Raw genomic sequence first — 18,206 nt, forward strand, 5'->3', positions numbered from 1 at the left:
GTTTTAATGATGACTTCAGGAAGGAGGCTGATGGAGGTGCTTCATTGATTGGGAGTCTCATTAATCCAAAGTATGATTGAAGTCATGACTTTTCGGTCCACGTGTCCACAAGCACGAGACACTGTAGCCCCGTCATATGCCAATAATTGTGTTTATTACCCATTTCTCATATCCATTACAAGTTTGTTATTGACAGGATGTTGACACTCCTTGATGATCAGACTTAAGGTGTGTTTCAGAGAACTGGAAGTGAACTTCTCAGCTGCCCATCAGAAGGGAAAATAAGATATGATGCTTGTGTTTTACGCAGCTAAAACAGCAATGCTTCAGTCTGTCTCTCTCTGTACTTGATTGATTTCTGACCACTGGGGGGCAGCGGAAACAAGCACTAACATATAATGATCCTTTAAAACCCAGCAGAGAGGGATGGATGATGTTAGCAGCGGTGAAGTCTATATTCACTCAATTCACTTCAATATATCGCTTCAGTATCAACACTGTAATATACGCAGGAGTAACTTCACAGAATAACGGGCAATATCAAATAAATTGATATTGAAATTTAACTTCCATTTTAACTTGAAGGGGCATAAAATAATTGAATCGTGCGGTTCATCTAGACTTTCCACATGTTATTGGACCGAATGGCTCAAATTATAACAGTGAAACGAGTCATTTCACTCAAAATAATTCATCCACTGTTTTACAATAGGTCTGTTGTTGTTTTCTCTTCTGTTACAACTGTTTCCGGCGCATTCGTGACGTGAAACGTAACGCTTCAGATAAAAATCACAGCCTTACCTGCGGGAAGTAGGAATGGGGTCAGTACATGACTTTTAGTGGGTGTACCTGAGTTTAAAAAACCTGTGTAGACCTGCTAATGTTGGTGGAAAAGCAGTGTTACTGCTGTTTGGCGCTGAGCTGGAAGTGTAAAGTGCTTTCATGATGCTAATACGAGAGCTGAGAGTGAACTGAAACATGTAGTCATTTGATAATTGTACTTGAGTATTCCCATTTTAAGCTACTTTATACTTCCACTACAATTAAGGGGTAAATACTGTACATTTTTCTGTCATATTTGATGATTTAGTTATGAAACAAATGATATTCTACTTTGCAGATTCAGATTAATAATACAAAGTCATTCCTGCACGTGAAATATTCTTGAAATCAAAACACTAAGTAGGAATTTTCCAGCATCGGTTACAACGGCGATAATCTGGAAACGAAATCACTGCTGCAGAATAAGTTTTCACTCTGGGATTTTCTTGGACTGATCTCAAGTCTGCATAAATGAGGCTCTGGAGAATCCTGATGTTTCGTGCAGCTGTCAGCGCGCCTGCAGTATGTTGATGAGAGGAAGGCCGTCCTCTGCATTAATGCTAGGCCACTAATTCAAGCGCCCTAATTAATGCAATCAAATCAGTTTCAAAGGTGCAGTGGAAAAAAAAAAAATAAGGTTCAAGGCAGACATGTTGATAAGTCTCTGGTGGTGATGCTCATCCCATCAACTAGATCCTCTCTGCTCATTTCCTCTCCACCCCCTGGGGACTCAGCACAGGGACTCCATCACATCCCGGCTAAGTAGTTAAATGACTGAATCTTCCCTTCTGTATATAAACTGTACGTCCCGGGGGAGAAGGACAGACTTAAGCATCAGCTGAACATGTGGTCAAACAGGTTTGCTCATAATATAAAAAACCTGTCCCACTTTGTGCTGCATAGCACAAATTTTCATTTTTCTCAGTGTTGTGATGGAGTTAAAAGAACAAAATCAGACTTTGAGTCTTTCTTCTTTCTCTTTTCAGACACCTGAAAGTCCCACATATGAATTGGCTGATGATCAAATAAGCTAAAATAAACTCTTTTTGAGGTTTTAAACACATTTTTAGGAGGCTGAGGTGCTCAGGATATTTACTATTGCTTGAGAAAAGTTAAAATTCAAATTTAGATTTTTAGATTTCAAATTTAAATGGTAAAACTGTGCTGACATGTACTGTTCACAGGATGTGTTTTACTGATATGACAGCAGAATGAATAAATACATGTTGGCAATGTACAGTTCTGTAAAACACAGAAACTTGAAGCTTTACATTTCTCTGTGTTGTAAGTTTGCTTTCAATTTTATGTTGTAGCAACACTGTGCTTATGATCTGGTGAGGTTCAACCACATATTTTGGCTTAAAATGTCTGTTTTGGTCACCTGACTCATGACTGTAGATGTCCAGACTTCTTGTCTAAAACAAAATGTGTTTTTTGTAGCCACAAACACAGCTGGAAATTGTCCCGAGGTCTCCTTAAATCACACTTACGAATGTTGAGACGCAGTCCTGAACTGTGGTTACTGGTTTGGTCATGTCTTCTCAGCTGTAACTCCACCACCACCTCCTCCAGCTCCAGATATGAAAGTGAGGTTGTAAGTAATGGCCACTGGGCTGGTTACACTTCATTGTTAAATAAATCTGTTTTATGAGGTGAGAACGCTGTAGTTCAGGTGTGTAGTTCAGGTCTGTAGTTCAGGTCTGGTTGTGTTTAGAGAAAGATCTTGGTTTGGGTTTACAAAGCTTTTACATTAAGGTCAAGGGAGCTTATGATGCTAACGTTTGGTTGAGATTATGAATCGACCCCATGATCACGCTTAATAAATAAACAATGTTGACTGATGGTTGGATGGTCTCCTGTGTTAAAGACTGATGTTTCAGTGAATCATCTGACCTCCTCTCTATGTGCACTTTACTCCACCTGACTTCCTTCTTTGCTCTTCACAGACAAGAGGACGTCCTCTCCTGAACATGACGTATTCTGACATTGTTCTTGGTAAATGTTTGTTTCTTTCTTTGTGGTAGAGCTGCAATGATTTGTTGATTTATTGATTTATTCGGTTGGTAAAATCGTCGAATGTTGATTCGCTGCTTTTTCTTTGTCATTAACGACGAACGAAGAGTTTGGAGATTTTGTTTTCTAAAGATCGATACTCAGTGGAAACAATTGCATGCTGAGTGTGTTTCAGTGTTTAGACACCTGTAAGTGAGACATGTGAAAGTTTTATTATTCAGGTATTTGTACAGCAACCTGTGTTGTATAAATGTTCATTTTTATCATTCAGTAAATCATCTATAGACCTTTTAGGAACTGTTAAACAAACCTGCAAAGATCGTGAGGGTTCAGACTTTTGGGAGGAAACACACTGTAAATCTGATGTTACAGGTCTTTGATTGCACAAACTCACACAGTCATCCTGTTGTTCTTTCCTCTCATGTTCTGTCATGTCGTTTATGAAATGTATCACTGCAGCTGTGGTTAGTTTTCAGCCGGCTGTAGGATGCATTCGGCTGTGTGACGCAGGTACGGTCTGACGTGGGTCCCACTGAGAGAGTTTATCCCACATGGCAGAGCCGCTCTCCATCTGGAAATCTCCATAATAATAGAAAACCGGGGTTCATGCACTACCACGCTCACCTGCAGCGTAACATAATTGTGATTGGCCCCAGTGCAAATATTTTTTCCTGGACCCCATTCCACTGGCTGCATACACAAAACACAGACGCACACAAACCCTCCGCTTCACACAATCGCAAAAGCAAAGACAATCAAGTCGGTCGACCGGTTTACCGATGTCATAATGGGCTGTGTGTTTAAGGACAGAGCGATGAGAGCAATACGTGTGTTGTTTCCCTGTTTATCTCTGATAGATAAGAGGATTGTCAGCTGATCGTTGTTTGTGTGCGATTGAACACAACACATTGTGCTCCATCCCCCGTGGTCACATCCTTTCCATGTTGTAATCACACTCTGTGATATCGCTGCTAATCTGGAGCAGACACACCCACTCAGTCAGCATCCTCACCACACACACACACAGACACACACACACACACACACTGCTAATCTGAGCTCCCATTATGCTGCCTTTTTCCAGAGATTACACTGTTAACCGAACACTTGACCTGCTCTCCACTCGTATCATCCACCCAGTCAGCGTTCGTCTGTTCTTCGTTTCTCTCTCGGTCGCTGTTTCTGTCTTTTGCAGTCCTCCTCCACCTTTTACCCTTTCCCTCCCCCACTCATCCTTCAAGTTTTATGTTTTTACTTACTTTAAAATATTACTTTTTACCTCTTACGTGAAACTTGACGCTTTTCCCGCGGTACTGCACTGTGAGCTTGAATTCCTGACAACAAGAAACACGTAACATTACTTCAACTTTTGTACATTTCTATACTACTTTAATGGATTCAAGTCAACAAATTACACTTCATGAAGGATTTGAGGTGGTGCAGCAGTGAAAAGTGTGATTTTACACAAACATGTGAATATCCAAGAATCTCCACTTAAAATTATTTTTTAGATCCTCCAGATAGCAGACAAATAGTATATTTGCAGCTTGGTTGTCATCCGTCTCAGAATATCAACATATTCTGATCCTCAGATTATAATGATGCAGCAACATCTCACAACCCGCAGGAGATCAAGATGTCTCCGTCTACACACACTCTGAGAGCCACATGACTCACATGACAACTGTGCAACCTGATTCGGTGCAAATTATCAGAAAATACAGTACATTGTCTTTGACTTGGCTGTTGAGGTACTAGTTGTGGTGTTTTGTCCGTCCAAATGTTTTTTACCCCGCACGACTGTGCTGCAGCGGTGTGCAATCATTAATAAGAACGCATAATCAGTTTTGATAAATTTCAGTCAAAATTTTTGGGATGGAAACCTGTGCTTGGTGTGGAAAGGCTTTTTCTCTGTGACTCCCAGTTTGTAAACTTAGCCATATGTATGGCTCGGCCCGGGTCACATGGCTGAAAATTATATCACGATAATGAGGTTTCATTCGGTAGTTATTAATAATTATTGATCATTTTTAATGACCTGTTCTATTTTTAGCATTTTTAAAGATTTTTAAGATTACTAGACGTCAATAAAACGTTAAAAAACATTACCTCATCCATGAACACTAGTGCCTGAGTTGTGAAATGGATTTTTATCAGTAATTGTAGTTGTTTAACAATGAAGACACCAACTCCCATGATCCCACACTACTTAGGTTACTTTGTTTCAGTGAGGTCAAGAGTACTCTTTAAACTCTATAAATACACACTAAAATGATAACGATAAAAACAACAGAACACAGCCACGAACATTTTATAAAATTGACCTATCAGTACAATTCTGTTAAGTTTTAATGTGTGACGTACGACTGGATGCTGTTTTTCTTATATCTGCCACGTAGATTATGTTCCTTTCAGAGTTTTGCTGCGTGGGCGTTTTGGTTTGTTCTGAATCTCCATCTAGCACACGTGGGTGGTGGGTTAATGGCTGCTCTGTGCTTACATCGAGATATAATCATTCATTGGAGACAAATAAAGGGATCTGAGTGAGTCATAACAAGCAATCCCAGGATTTACAGGAGAAAACATGTAAGACAGCCGTCTGCAGTGTGTAAAAATCAGCAGGAACTCCCTGGAGAGTGTTCAAAATGTCACTATATGCAGATGACACAGTTCAATTCATCTTCTAATAAACAAATTAGTTTTTCAAAAGAGATTGTGCAATATCGATATCAAGAAAACCGTCAAAATGTAGTTTAATTGTTTAACCAAACAACACTCACACAGCCTAAACAAAAACACAGATCTATGAAGTAATATGAAGTAAACCGTCATCCAGCTCTAACCTTATATCGACTAAAGGTTGATCTATCGGCAACATCTAATAACAGGGACTGTATATTTATTGCTACGGGCGCCTAAAGCCCCGGAGCTTAAAACCTTATTAAGATGAGTGATTGATATGAGCATGAACAGGCAGAAGAGGCGGGACACATTTAACCCAGTGTTGCTTTGAAAGGAGGCTTGAATCAAAGCTGGGAGGTGTTGTTAATTATCAGGGCATCTACATGTGTGTGTATGTGGAGATCTTTATCTTCGATAAGAAAGCCCACCTGCCTTCATGAAAGCTTCAAAAGGTATCGATCAATAAGGAAAGCTCTTCAAACAGTGAACATTTATTTGAAGTGTTTTGCTGCAGATGCAAATGTTGAAGGTAAACTCATGGATGTGAGTTATATGTTGAATGCACATTACGAAATAGGTGCTGATTATAATAGTGACCCATTATAAGTTATAATCATTTTATTGTTTCTAAGATTTTTATCCTTACCTTCTTCTTTACAGTCCATACAACTCACAAAACACATACTGTAGCTCTGAACCATAATATCACTCACTATCAGTCATATCAGAAAATGGCTTCTTGTGCCGCTTTAAATGGCAAAACATATTCATTAATTTAACTTGAACTTTAAATGTGATATTGCCCTTCTACCAACTGCGAAATGCAAGTTAATAAAGACGGCCGTGGTTCGATCCCCTGGCTGCACGTCAGAGTGTCCTCGGGCAAGATACTGAACCCCTTATTGCTCTGGATGGCTGTTCCAGTTGTGTGTGCGAGTGTGTGAAAGGCTCAGCAGAGAAATATTGTGCGCTTCTGATTGGACGCGTTGTGTCGCTCAGCAGCCTGACATTAGTGTATGAATGTGTGTGTGAATGGGTGAATGTGAGAAGTGTTGCAGAGTGCTTGAGTGGACTAGAAAAGTGCTTTTAAAATGCAAGTCCATTCACCATTTTCACAAAAGAGGACGACAGACTCGAATGTAAATTCATGTAAATATCTGGGTCTTTTATGTTGCAGTGTTGTCGTGACAGAAAGTAACATTTACTAGCAGCCTCCTCGTGTGAGGACGGTATCACGACTGTAAACGAAATAGTTTTCGAATTGTTTTTTTAACAATATGCGCACACGTGATCAGGTTCAAATAAAAGTCACCCAAACTTTTTTTTCGTACAGCACGCGCCGGCTGTTTGTGGATTTATGACGACGTGACTGCGTGTTTACAGATTTGAGCTTCATTAGTGATGCAGCTTTTCCGCTCGTTGTGTATCCGTGACTGGGGCGATGACGTCACGCCATGTGGAGCGAGGCGGGCTGAAGTAATGTAATGTAATCCCGGTCGTGAGGGCTGAGGACCTGTGAGACAGTTTTGGCATCCTGCGCTCGCTGGCTGTGTGTTTGTGTGTGTGTGTGTGTGTGTGTGCTGAATCAGAGATGTGTAGAGATGGAGAGGTGATTACAGTCATGACACTGGGGGCTGGATTACGGAGGATTACATGCACGCATACTTGCACAAACTGACACACACACACACACACACACACAGTTTTCCTCATGACACAGGAGTCTAAATGCAGGGCTAATACTGTCACACAAAAGGGTCGACGAGAGAGACAGACCAGGAGAGGGGAGTAGGGGGATGGATGTGTACTGACGGATTATCGTGAATTATGTCAAAAATATCATAAAAGTAAAGCAGCTTGTATGTTTGACTGTTGCTCTCTTTCCTTTCGTTTCCTCCTCCTCCTCCTCCCTTCCCCTCGTTTTCCACCCCTCCTTTCCAGGCAGTAGGCTGCCAACATGGCCATTCCCAGGGGACATCCTCCTCCCTCCCCTTGGCCTCCTCTCTTCCTCCTCCTCCTCTTCCTCCTCCTCCTCATCTCCTCCCCGCTCCCCCTGCAGGCCCGGCCGCTCCTCCTCCACCCGTCCATCAACGTGGCGGTGGTGTTCAGCGGCTCCAGCTACCAAACCGAGGTCAGAGGTCGCCTCAGCGGGGAGAACTTTGTCGACCTGCCCGTGGTGGTCAGCCCGGTGACCGTGCTGGTCAACGACACCAACCCCCGCGACCTTCTGACACACCTCTGTGATACCATGGCAACAGAGAAACTGCACGGCGTTGTCTTCGAGGACGATGTGGGCTCGGGTTCTGGGGCTCAGGTAGAAATGATTCATGCAGTTTCATGTTTTCTGATAAAACATCCTCTCCAGAGTCACGGTGCTCAGTCAGCCACCGTCGTGTCTCCTAAAGCTGCGCGAGGAAACATTTTAATGTAAAAAAAAGAAGAAGCAGCGGTCCTGTCGGCTTAAATCACAGAGTGGGGCTAGAAAAAAAAAGAAAAGAAAGAGAAGTAATTGAGATGCCAAGCATGTACTATCTTTGCTCAAATTAAATTATGGTGTTGGTTTGGTTTCAGATCATAAAGGGTGATTCCCAGTCCCATAAACAGCAGCGTTGCTTTATTGTAATATCACTCATTGGAAAAAGTTAAAGGTCCAGTGTTAGGATTTGATTTTCAGCAGGTGAGATAACACTTAATTATTATCTTAATTTACTCTTCTCAGTATGATGCTTGAAACAAATTCACTTATTTATTTGAAAGGACACAAGATCATGTTTTTACAGGAACAAGTTTAACATATTTAGTTTATTATTTCCGCCCTCGGCTCCTAATAAAAACTTTTTATCTAAATGATCCGACCTCCAGAAAACATTCGAGTGGATCTTGTGGTGGGATTATTTCTTTAAAGCATGAAGTTGGTCCGACCCATGACAACTTTCCTGACTGTCTCTGCTTCGTCTTCAGGTGGCAGAAGTGGCACAGATCCTGGACTTCCTCTCCACTCAGACCTCTCTGCCCATCGTGGGCATCAGTGGCGGCTCTGCAGTTGTCATCCCATACAAGGTACTGTCAAAATAATGAACCGACCGTGTCAGCACGGGCCTTCAACCAAACCTGGAGCCTGAACCAGGGCTGGAATAATCTGCTGCAGAGACGACACACACACACACACAAAAAAGAGTCCCAGAGGTGTTGATATAACATTTGTCAAAAACAGTATAATGAACAATTATCTAAGCGAGAAGAAAAGGTTGTAGTGATACGATGAACACCGACCTGTAATGTAAACCCTGTCAGCAGCAGCAGCGGCAGCAGCAGCCGCTCTCACAGCCTCCTGTCTTAGTCAGAACTCTTCCACACCGGCGTCATTCAGCTTAAAACAACTTAAGTAGGTCAGAGCGGTGAAACCTACTTTGGCAAGCAACTCTCTGCATGCAAATATTTGGATATGAGCAATACAGATGGGTGAATTATAAGTGTTGACTGCAGCCATCGACCCTCATCAGCTCCTCTAATCCCTGGCTGGGAAGAGTTATGGGAAGGGAAACTTTTTTTTTCGAGGGGAGACGAGTGGCTACGGGCGATCTGCGCCTCAATCAATCATCCCTGCGTAGTTGAAGAGCAGCAGGTTTTTCCTTGCTATGATTTAGCGTGTATCTCACTGATGAATGGAGATGGAGAGCAGCGAGCTGTGTAGTGAGATTGTAAAGAGGAGATTGATGACGGCAGACGGATTCTTAATCTCTACCTTTTTTCTTCCACTTTGTTGCAAAATGGCTCCGTCCCTTCTTCCTCTCACGCTCTCTGCTCGTCTTCCCCTGCCTTCCTTTAATTGCTTAACTGCCATCATCAACACCTCGTATTTATAGACCCGACTCTCACACGTAGAGACACACATGCAAATGAACACCCTCACGTATTAGGAGCTCATACCGATGCATCCCTACACCTATCCACCGCCGGGAAGCATCCCGGCTGCCAGTGCTGGAATTCAGCCCCGGGCAACAATTTGTCATCTATAGCTTGTTGTATTTATCAGCGTCCCGTTAATCAAAAGGTATCTGCGGATGTCACGTCATAGATGGGTATTAAACAGGAGGAGTCGTAGCTGCAGGAGGGTGATTGATTTGCTGCATTTTGATGGGGAAAGGCAGAGCGAGAGTGAGCAAGAGAGACGGAGAGGCGAGAAAGATGCTTCGATGAAGCTCTGCTGACAGCTGCCTGAAGGCACTGTTTTACTGTTTCACAGATAAGTCTCCCTTCCCTCTTTCACCAGTTAGTCATTTTTTTTGTTTCCCCACTTCTTTATTTTCCTTTCCCACGTCGTCACGTCCACTTTCCACCTCCTCTCCTCCCTCCGTCATCTCTCCCTCCATCACTTTTACTCCCCCCCCGACACATTTGAATCCATTTTTTCGCTCTGTTGTGCGCCGGCTGATTCCATTAAGGCCGTGGCCAGAAGCGAGAGGCCTCGGCTCCTTTCTGCTCTCTCGGAGCTCCAGGACCCCATTAAACTGTTAATTAGACCCTTCAGGAGGCTGAAGCCCCCCCACAGCTCTTATCATTCACCCCAAAACTCAAACCGTTCACCCTCCTTCCCCTTCTCGTTTCCTCTTTGGCTGCCTGTTCCTTGCGTAACCTCACCCTCCCCTCATGTCGCTGCTTCACCTTAAATTGGCAGAGAGGTGTTCGTATTTACCCCAGATGTGCTTTTTTTCATACTCGTCTCAGGCGGCTTCTTCCTGAGCCTCCAGAGTATTCGGGGCAAAGTTTGTCACTTATCGACAAACTCCGGTTTGGCAATTTGCAGAACCGACATCTGGCTCAGTCTCAGGGTTTTTTAAAACCTCTCTGATGAGACAAAAAAACGTGCAGATGTTATTCGCCGTACTCAGAGACCGTTTGTCTGACGAGCCCAAAGTGTTGAGTGACAGTTCTCCATATAGCACAAAGAGTAAAGCACTCTCCTCTGAGGTCTGCCTGTCGAAGGCCTCATTCAGCCCTCCTCCTCGCACTCCCCCTCGGTCTCTTTCTCCCTCTTATACACTCCTTTGTTGTCAGCAAGGAGGGAAAAAAAAAAAAGCTTGTCAGAGGTGTCTTGCACAATGGGACAGGTGGATTGGATGGAGAAAGACATATGTGTGAGCGCACGATTCTCTAAGGGGATAAAAGAGCTCAATAGTGCTTGATTATCAATAGCCTGATGATGATGAATATCTTTGATGGCGGGTTTAAAAAGGAAGCAGCACCCGCCCGGGCCGCCTATTTATGGTTCCTGTCTCAGTGATCTCTCTATGGCAAACAACAAGGAAGGAGGGAATGAGACAAAGATGAAAAGATTGAGGGGAGGAGAGGAAGTGTGTCTTTTGTCAGACGGCGCACACATCAAGCGAAGGCAAAGAGGAGGAAATGAGAGAGCGTGAAGAACGGCTGAGGAAAGGCATAAAGACTGTTCAATAAGGCCTGCGAGGGAGAGGGAAAAAATATTGCAGCGCGTCTCTCTGAGGAGTTGGAAATCAGAGGTTGAGTGTGTTTTGTCTGTTGGTGTGTGTGTGTGTGTGTGTGTGTGTGTCGGCAGGCTGGTTGTGAGTCATTGCAGTGTGCCGGGTGATCATTAGAGGGTGCTGCAGCCAGATGTCGAGTCACGGGAGTCGTCGAGCAGGAGAGGAGACGAGGGAGGGAGGACGCTGCCCGCGGAAACAACAAGAAACTTTAATGACGAAAACTGAAACTTTCATTTATTTGACACGATGTTCAACAGTCTGATAAATGAGGGCTCCAATTATGATGGAAGTGATTATAATAATAATAATTGGCATCAAGCTCTGTCTTGTGATAACTATGCATCTCTGAATTTCGTGTTTTTTATGTTCGACACGACTAAAAGTTTGTGTCTCCGGGGAAGACTTTTTACAAGATGTTGAAGGATCAGTTAACCCACCCTCACCCGAACACCAGAGTAAATGTGATGTGAAGAAACTTTTTTTATGTCGCAAGGTTGCAAGTTTCTTTAGGTCCAATTTTCTGTTTTATCTTGTGATAATGCTGTTCTTATGGACTGGTTACGTTCATGCACATAACCACTTGGTTTGGGATAGGAAAAGGTCATGTTTTGGCTTAAAATACCCATGTTTTTATTTTTTTTATTTACTTTTTCAAGTCTCCTTAAAAATATCCAGTGGCATCACACTTACAAATGTTGAAACACGGAAGACGCCATATTGGAAATGTCCGCTCGCGTCTGTTTACATAAACGCCATCGACGGCAGCTGATGATGCACGAGGGTCGTGAAGGGTTGTGCCATCTCAGACCGTTAACCTCGTGTAACTCTGTTGTCAGAAGGGCTTTAAAAAACACCAATGAGCAATAAAAAAAATCATGTGACAGCCCGTCACGTGCAGATGACATCCCAAATTAAATGTTGTAACACCTGTTAGTGCCAGAACCTGCTCTCTGACTGAGGCTAATTGTGTGTAATTGTGTGTCGACTGTGTAAAACCTGCTTGGTGTCCAATGAAATGGACTTTCTGTGTAACTCCAACTTGAAACAACTGGTGACGCTTCCTCAGACTGGCACCAGTGACTTTATGTGAGAAATTACCTTCCTCCTGCACGAAATGATTGATAAAAACCTTTTTAAACACATTGAACAAAGGCAAACAATTAATAATCACAAGCTTCACATACAGCAAGGTTTTTCAAAAAGTGACATTTTTGAGATAAATGATTTTAACAGCGCATAAAAAACAGAACAAAATTGCTTTTGTAAAACCAGCGTGCTCTGTTAAATAATGAGGGTGTAGTAAAACATCGTGCTACGGCCGCTGTGAATCATTTTGGGAGAGAGCGGAATAATTAACTACAAATGACAACGCTTATCTGTTATTGTGAAGCACTATTAAATCTCTGTGTTTTTGAGGAAATGTTTGATCAGTCATGAACCAGTTTTTTTGTTCATTACAGCTACAAAACATCAAATATTGAGTGATGGTTGTAGACGATGATAAAGTCTGGAATAAACACAGCCGACAGCTTTATGTGTTTGCCAGTAAACAGGAACAAAAGTGCCTTTTAAAATGTGCCCGTGATGGATTTTTGAAGCAAAGAAAACTGTTGAGCTCGAGTATTCAAGCGTATAACATCATTTATTACAATTTGAAGCTGTCAGTGGAAGATTATATATTTCAGGAGTTACAGTCTAAGGTCAGTCCGGACCAAAGTGATGCAATGAGCCAGACGTCTCTCGCTGGATCACTGTGCAAGTTTCTTTTTTTGGGCTTTTTTTTTTCTTTCTGTGGCCAGACTGACCCCGTTTTCCCCGTTTGTCCTTCTGTGCTTGTGTCTCGTCTCTGGCTCTCTCTTGGCCTCGTGGTCCAGAAACTCCATAAAAAACAGGTCACGATCGCTGGGAATGAAACGGCGTTAATGGCCAAGCCTCACCGCACGGCCCAATAATCTGTGAGCGAGCGTCAAGAATGAAGTGTTTGTGGAAGTGATGATTATTTATCCAGGAGGCTGCAAAGGCAACAGGGCTTCCCTCCACAGTCGAAAATGATTTAGTTTAGCAGTTGTTCCCACATAATGAGGTCACAAAATGCACAATAGAGCACAATTATCTGTTAAACATGTAACCAATGCTCAAAGCCCTTAAAGAAGTCATATTAAGCTCATTTTCAGGTTCAAATTTTTACTTTGGGGGTCCTGGTAGAAAAGGTTTACATACTTTAATTGTCAAAAAACACATTATTTTTCTCTAACCTCTCTTAAACCTTCACAAAAAGGGCGTTGTCAAGCCCTGATTGGCTGCGAGGGAAACGCCTCCAGTTGCTTTCACTCATTAATTAGGGTTCAGTCTCCACAGCCTGCGCACAGGTGATCTGATCCACTGCAATCAGTCCTCTCAGGTAAACAGTGCCACACAATGGGGCAATGTCATGATATACTGACCCTCACACACAGTGGGTGACCAGTGCCAGACGTATTGATCCAAGACAAAACTGAGAACAGTCAGAGAAGTGGTCCAGTTCGGGAAAATTCAAGCAAAGGTGCAGAACTTCATAATTTCTCACGTGCGTTATGATTCAGATTGAGTGCTGTGTAAAAACTGAGTTGCTGTTTATTTTCTCTGACTGTTGTCTCTCGTCTCGTCTGCACATACATTGATTGATTGATTAAGTGATTAACAACACGTGCAGCTGGTCTGTGAGTTGCCTGAGTGTCGTCGAGGCTAGAAGATCTGTTCCAGTTGGATTGAAAATGTGACTGGGAATAATCGTTCTCAATAATTTATCAGTTACAGGTCCTCAAATCATTTACCTACAATTTAGTGTCTTGCTAGTCCGACTCACCAGTCGTTCGTTCCCCTTCTGCTACCTGCATGTTACTGTTCTCAGTATCCCTGTCTCCACGGGAAAACACCTCTAAGCTCACAACCTACACACTGACAATGTCAACTTACCTCTACATGGTCGGTACTCACACTTGGCCCAGTTTCTCCGTACACAATTATCCCTCCTCTCCAGTCTCTCCTCGCTGGCCTGCACTCACATTGCTCTGCTGCAACTGAGCCTGACACACAGTTACCTGCTGTACGTACGTGTCCACGCTGCGCACCTGTACTTGTGCATGAGCAACCGTACGTGCCGAAGCACACCTCCTCAAACCGTGCCAGGGCCGGGAAAGTCAAACAAGATGGACACTGGGGGTCAAACGTGGTCGGGCTATGTATATTATTGGTTCTCCAACGCTGACACGGGACTTTGGAGATTAGGTCTGGCCGTGAGTAACTAGTGGCTCATGTATCCCTCAACTTTAAAGACGTGGATTACAATAATAAAGTAGTTAAAGTGCCCCTTTAAAATTAAAGGAGCAATACAGTAGTGTAGAAATACATAACTCCATTCAAGATTAAGCTTAATTAAGTACTGAAGTATCGTAAAAAGTAAAAATTATCATGTCATCGTGCAGAAAAGCCATTTTTAATCTGCTGGGTTGTGGCTTTGGCTGCAAACCTCAAATTTCAAAGTACTTACGTGGGTTCAGATGAATATCGTGGAATAAAAATACAATATTTACTGCTGACGTGGCAGAACAGACGTAGTAAGTAGCAGAAAATGATAATAAAGCACCTTCAAATGACTATAAAGCGTTGTTCTTGGTGGAGATGGAGGCTTTAATACAATAAGCTCGACAACAGAAGTGACAATGACACACACCGTACACGTGTCGATGTATCCATATGTGCGTGAGCGTCTGTGTGTGCGCGACCTGCTTCCTGTTTGACCCACGCCGGTCTCTCCAGCGAGGGGAGGCGCCGCAGAGTTTCTCCCCCGTGGGAGGAGAGGAGTGTGTGAGCAACCACCATGTCCACCGTCCTCCTGTCACATTACCATACGCTCCTGCAGTAGGACTGCTAATTACGTCTGTGTGTGACAGCCGCACTGCCAAGGTGGTGAGAAGACGGCTGGGAGGTGGAGGATGAGACGGTGGAGGGGTGAACTGTCTCTTCTCGTGTGAGCGTTAGACACGGAGGAGAAGGTAATTTTGTGGTAATTCTTGCTTGATTTCACTGTGAACGGGAGACTGGATGTCTTTCATCACATCTGCTCCCGAGTTCGAGTTTTCACAATTTACAAAATGCCGCTAATTGGATAGTGATGACACACTTAGCGGCCGAGACGAGGTCACAATTTTTTATTTGTTCGCTCGAGAGCTCAGTCAGAAAACACATTTCGATCTTAACGACACATCTTCAAAATGACAAACTCTCTCCGTCATTCTCAGATGAAGTGGGACACTATAACTAGCCAGGACTGCCAATCCAGAGACATTTTTTATTTATTCAGTGACAGCCGGACATGCTTGTGTACTGCTATTTTTAAAGCTATTCTTGGTGCACAGCCCAGTCAGTGGTCTGTTTGAGTTTTCAGCCTCCGGAGGTGAGTCTCAAACAAGCTCAGACACAGACACAAGTGGTGAAATTTGAGTGAAGGAGAGTCTCGCTGTGATATTCGGAGGTGTTCCTCGGGCGTCGCGGCTCTCTGGAGCTTTGCCGAGCCTCTGAGCGGCGGGAGAGGGAAGGAGAAGATGACAGTTAGTCACCTCTGAGGAAGATCTGAGACCTGGTCCCACATGGCACTTGACAGTTTAACACTATCTGCTCCCTCTTTGTCTCTCTACTGAATGACTTCTCTATCTACATACGTGTGCGTCGCTTTATCTCGAGATTTCCCAGACTTCCTGTCTCCATTTAGTGTCGGACGCTGCTGTACAGGGCGCGAATGTAAGAAGAAAAAAGAGAGTGAGAGAGAGGGACTGTATTTCCCTGATCTTCGCCTTCTTGCACCAGCTGCCCCTCGTCCGTTATCAAATCAAATTCAGAATATTACAACTTGTATGAAAGTCCGGCGTGGTCTTGCAGCTGCTTACATCACAGGTCCACTTTTACCCCACAGCACCTTCGGGCGGCTCAGATCTTCCATCCAAGCTGTTATTACTCAGTCCCACCTGAGGCAGGGCGGGGAGTGGTGGACACTTTTTGGATGAAACTGCAAAATGTTTCTCTAGTTTTGCTGAACGCTTCTTGTTTTTTTCTGTGCATGTGTTGTCAACTTGTAAGGTCCTTGTGCATCGGCTCAGTCGGGATGGTTTTGGTCGTCCCGACCTCGAGGCGTGAACTCGCTTAAAATGACCAAAACTGCAAAAAATAAATAAATAAATGAGTTGTGAAGTAATTTATAAGTTAATCAGGAGCCTGGTCACCGCCGTGGAAGCGAGGCATCAACCAACAGGTGAAGAGTTGACCCTGTGACACACTTTGAATGACAGCCCCTCATTAGCATAAAGACACGTAAACAAAACAAAACAAAACAATAAACAACATACAAATATTTATGTTTGGGGAATAAACAACAAAGGGAAAACAATGAATGCATCAATAAATACATTCAAAATGAATAAATTGCTAAATAAAGTTGAAAGTTAAATGAGAAAGTAAATAAATACAGAAGCTAATTAGAATGGCAGTAGAGCGCATACCTCCGCCAACTGTCCCCTTTAATTCAATGAAGCCTAGTCCAGTCGATGCTACATCTGGAATAGTATGACATGAAATTAAATAGTACTCTCTGTTCTTTTTTTCATCGACGTCCGGGCATTATTCCTTGAGAAATTCATGAAAATATATCCTAATTCACAATGTTAAGGAAAGTAAGAAAAACATCCAGGATCCGTCTTTTTATCTCGATCAAAGTTAACGGGGTTTAATTTGGGCCGAGACACATCCTCCATCAAAGTTTCGTGGAAACCTGTTGAGTAGTTTTTGTGTAATCCTGCTGACAAACCAACAACTCACGGACTCGTACGAAAACATAACTTCCTAAAACAGAAATGACAATGAATGAATTTCTTTATTTATCTTTGATTTTGGCATGTTTGGTCCTCCACAGACATTAGGAGCTGCTTCTCATTGAAACATTAATTAAAAGGACAGTGATTTGTGACCTTAACGTCCATCTATCGACCTACAGATTGATGTTGTCAGTGTCGCTCGCTCAGTTAAGGTTCCTGATCTTTTCCCTCTGATGAACGCTCTTTGTGTCTACGTACCGTCCCTCCTCTCATCCCGACGCCTGCTTCACTGTATATGAACGCTCTCTGAAGGACGCGGGTTCGGCGGGCTCCAACAACTTCCATCTTTTCTGTCAACACACACACACAAACACACAGCGAGATCATATGCAAATGTATGCTAACACACAGTGACACATACAACATTGGACCACCCCTCCTCTGACAGAAGGAGAGCAGGCGGGCCGACTGTGTGCAGTCTGGAGACGCTCGGGACTCCAGATCCAGGATAAATATGGAGGACGAGAAGCTGTGTCGTTAAATGTGAGAGACGATAAAGGTGCAAACTGTAATATAAATATTCATGGTGACCGCTCGGTGTACGATTCGTCTCTGCATCTGCGTCTTTATCGTTGTCGTGTACAAGTGTATATCTGACAGCTGTGTGTTGCATCTATCATTCCCAAAGGTTTGTTTGCTGTGATATAAAAAACCTTTAATGACTCACATTTTGTCAATTTTTAAACTTTCCTAGTGTCATTGTCAAAGTCCTTTTCTTTCTCTATGTGTCGCCTCTCATCAACTTAATTGGTTTTGGGAGGCCATGCCACCGTGCTGCCTGCGTGACTTTTAGCGGTGATGTTTTTTATGAGTAATCGTGCGCTTATTGAGCAAAAAAAGGACAAATGATCAAAGTGCAGCGCCAAAGTTTCCTCCAAACGTAAAGTATTTCACAACAGAGTCGATGTTAAAGGTGCTGCTAAAAAATGAGAAGCAGCAGACGAGTTAATGTGGAAACCTTTCGCTCTGTTTGCTTCTGTTGTGGTAGAAAGTTCAACACTGTACTCGGATGTTTTTCTCTGCATTTCTGAAAGAAGTGGTGGCGTATGGAGAGAAGAGAGAAACTAACTTCAAATCCTTCCTGTGACAGCAAACACGGAGATGCTGCTACATCATTCACCTTCCAGCGCCTGAATCCTTAAACGTGGCTCTACTTTTCCTCTTCACAGGCGGAGGGATCCTCCTTCTTGCAGATGGGAGCGTCTCTGGAGCAGCAGGTGGTCTGCATGTTCAAGGTACAGTACAGAAGCGTGTACAGTCGGTACAGTACAGTATTTGTCAT

General features: G+C 43.2%; 1 protein-coding gene across 2 annotated transcripts in view; it reads left to right on the plus strand.

Annotated features, from left to right (window-relative positions):
* LOC311250415 (glutamate receptor ionotropic, NMDA 2C-like) overlaps positions 1-18,206 on the plus strand; it is a 48,053-nt gene that overhangs the window by 3,185 nt on the left and 26,662 nt on the right. Inside the window, exons 2-4 of one of the 2 annotated variants that reach the window (XM_084342085.1) lie at positions 7,459-7,831; positions 8,479-8,577; positions 18,094-18,159. In XM_084342085.1, coding sequence (XP_084198211.1) covers positions 7,475-7,831; positions 8,479-8,577; positions 18,094-18,159 — 522 coding nt within the window. In that variant the 5' untranslated portion in view covers positions 7,459-7,474. Of the gene's footprint in view, positions 1-7,458; positions 7,832-8,478; positions 8,578-13,480; positions 13,561-18,093; positions 18,160-18,206 lie in introns of those variants that run through there. The other variant, XM_084342086.1, reaches the window with a different exon arrangement.

This window comes from Pagrus pagrus (genome assembly GCF_965226575.1).
Source record: "Pagrus pagrus genome assembly, chromosome: 21".
NCBI classification, from domain to species: Eukaryota; Metazoa; Chordata; class Actinopteri; order Spariformes; family Sparidae; genus Pagrus; species Pagrus pagrus.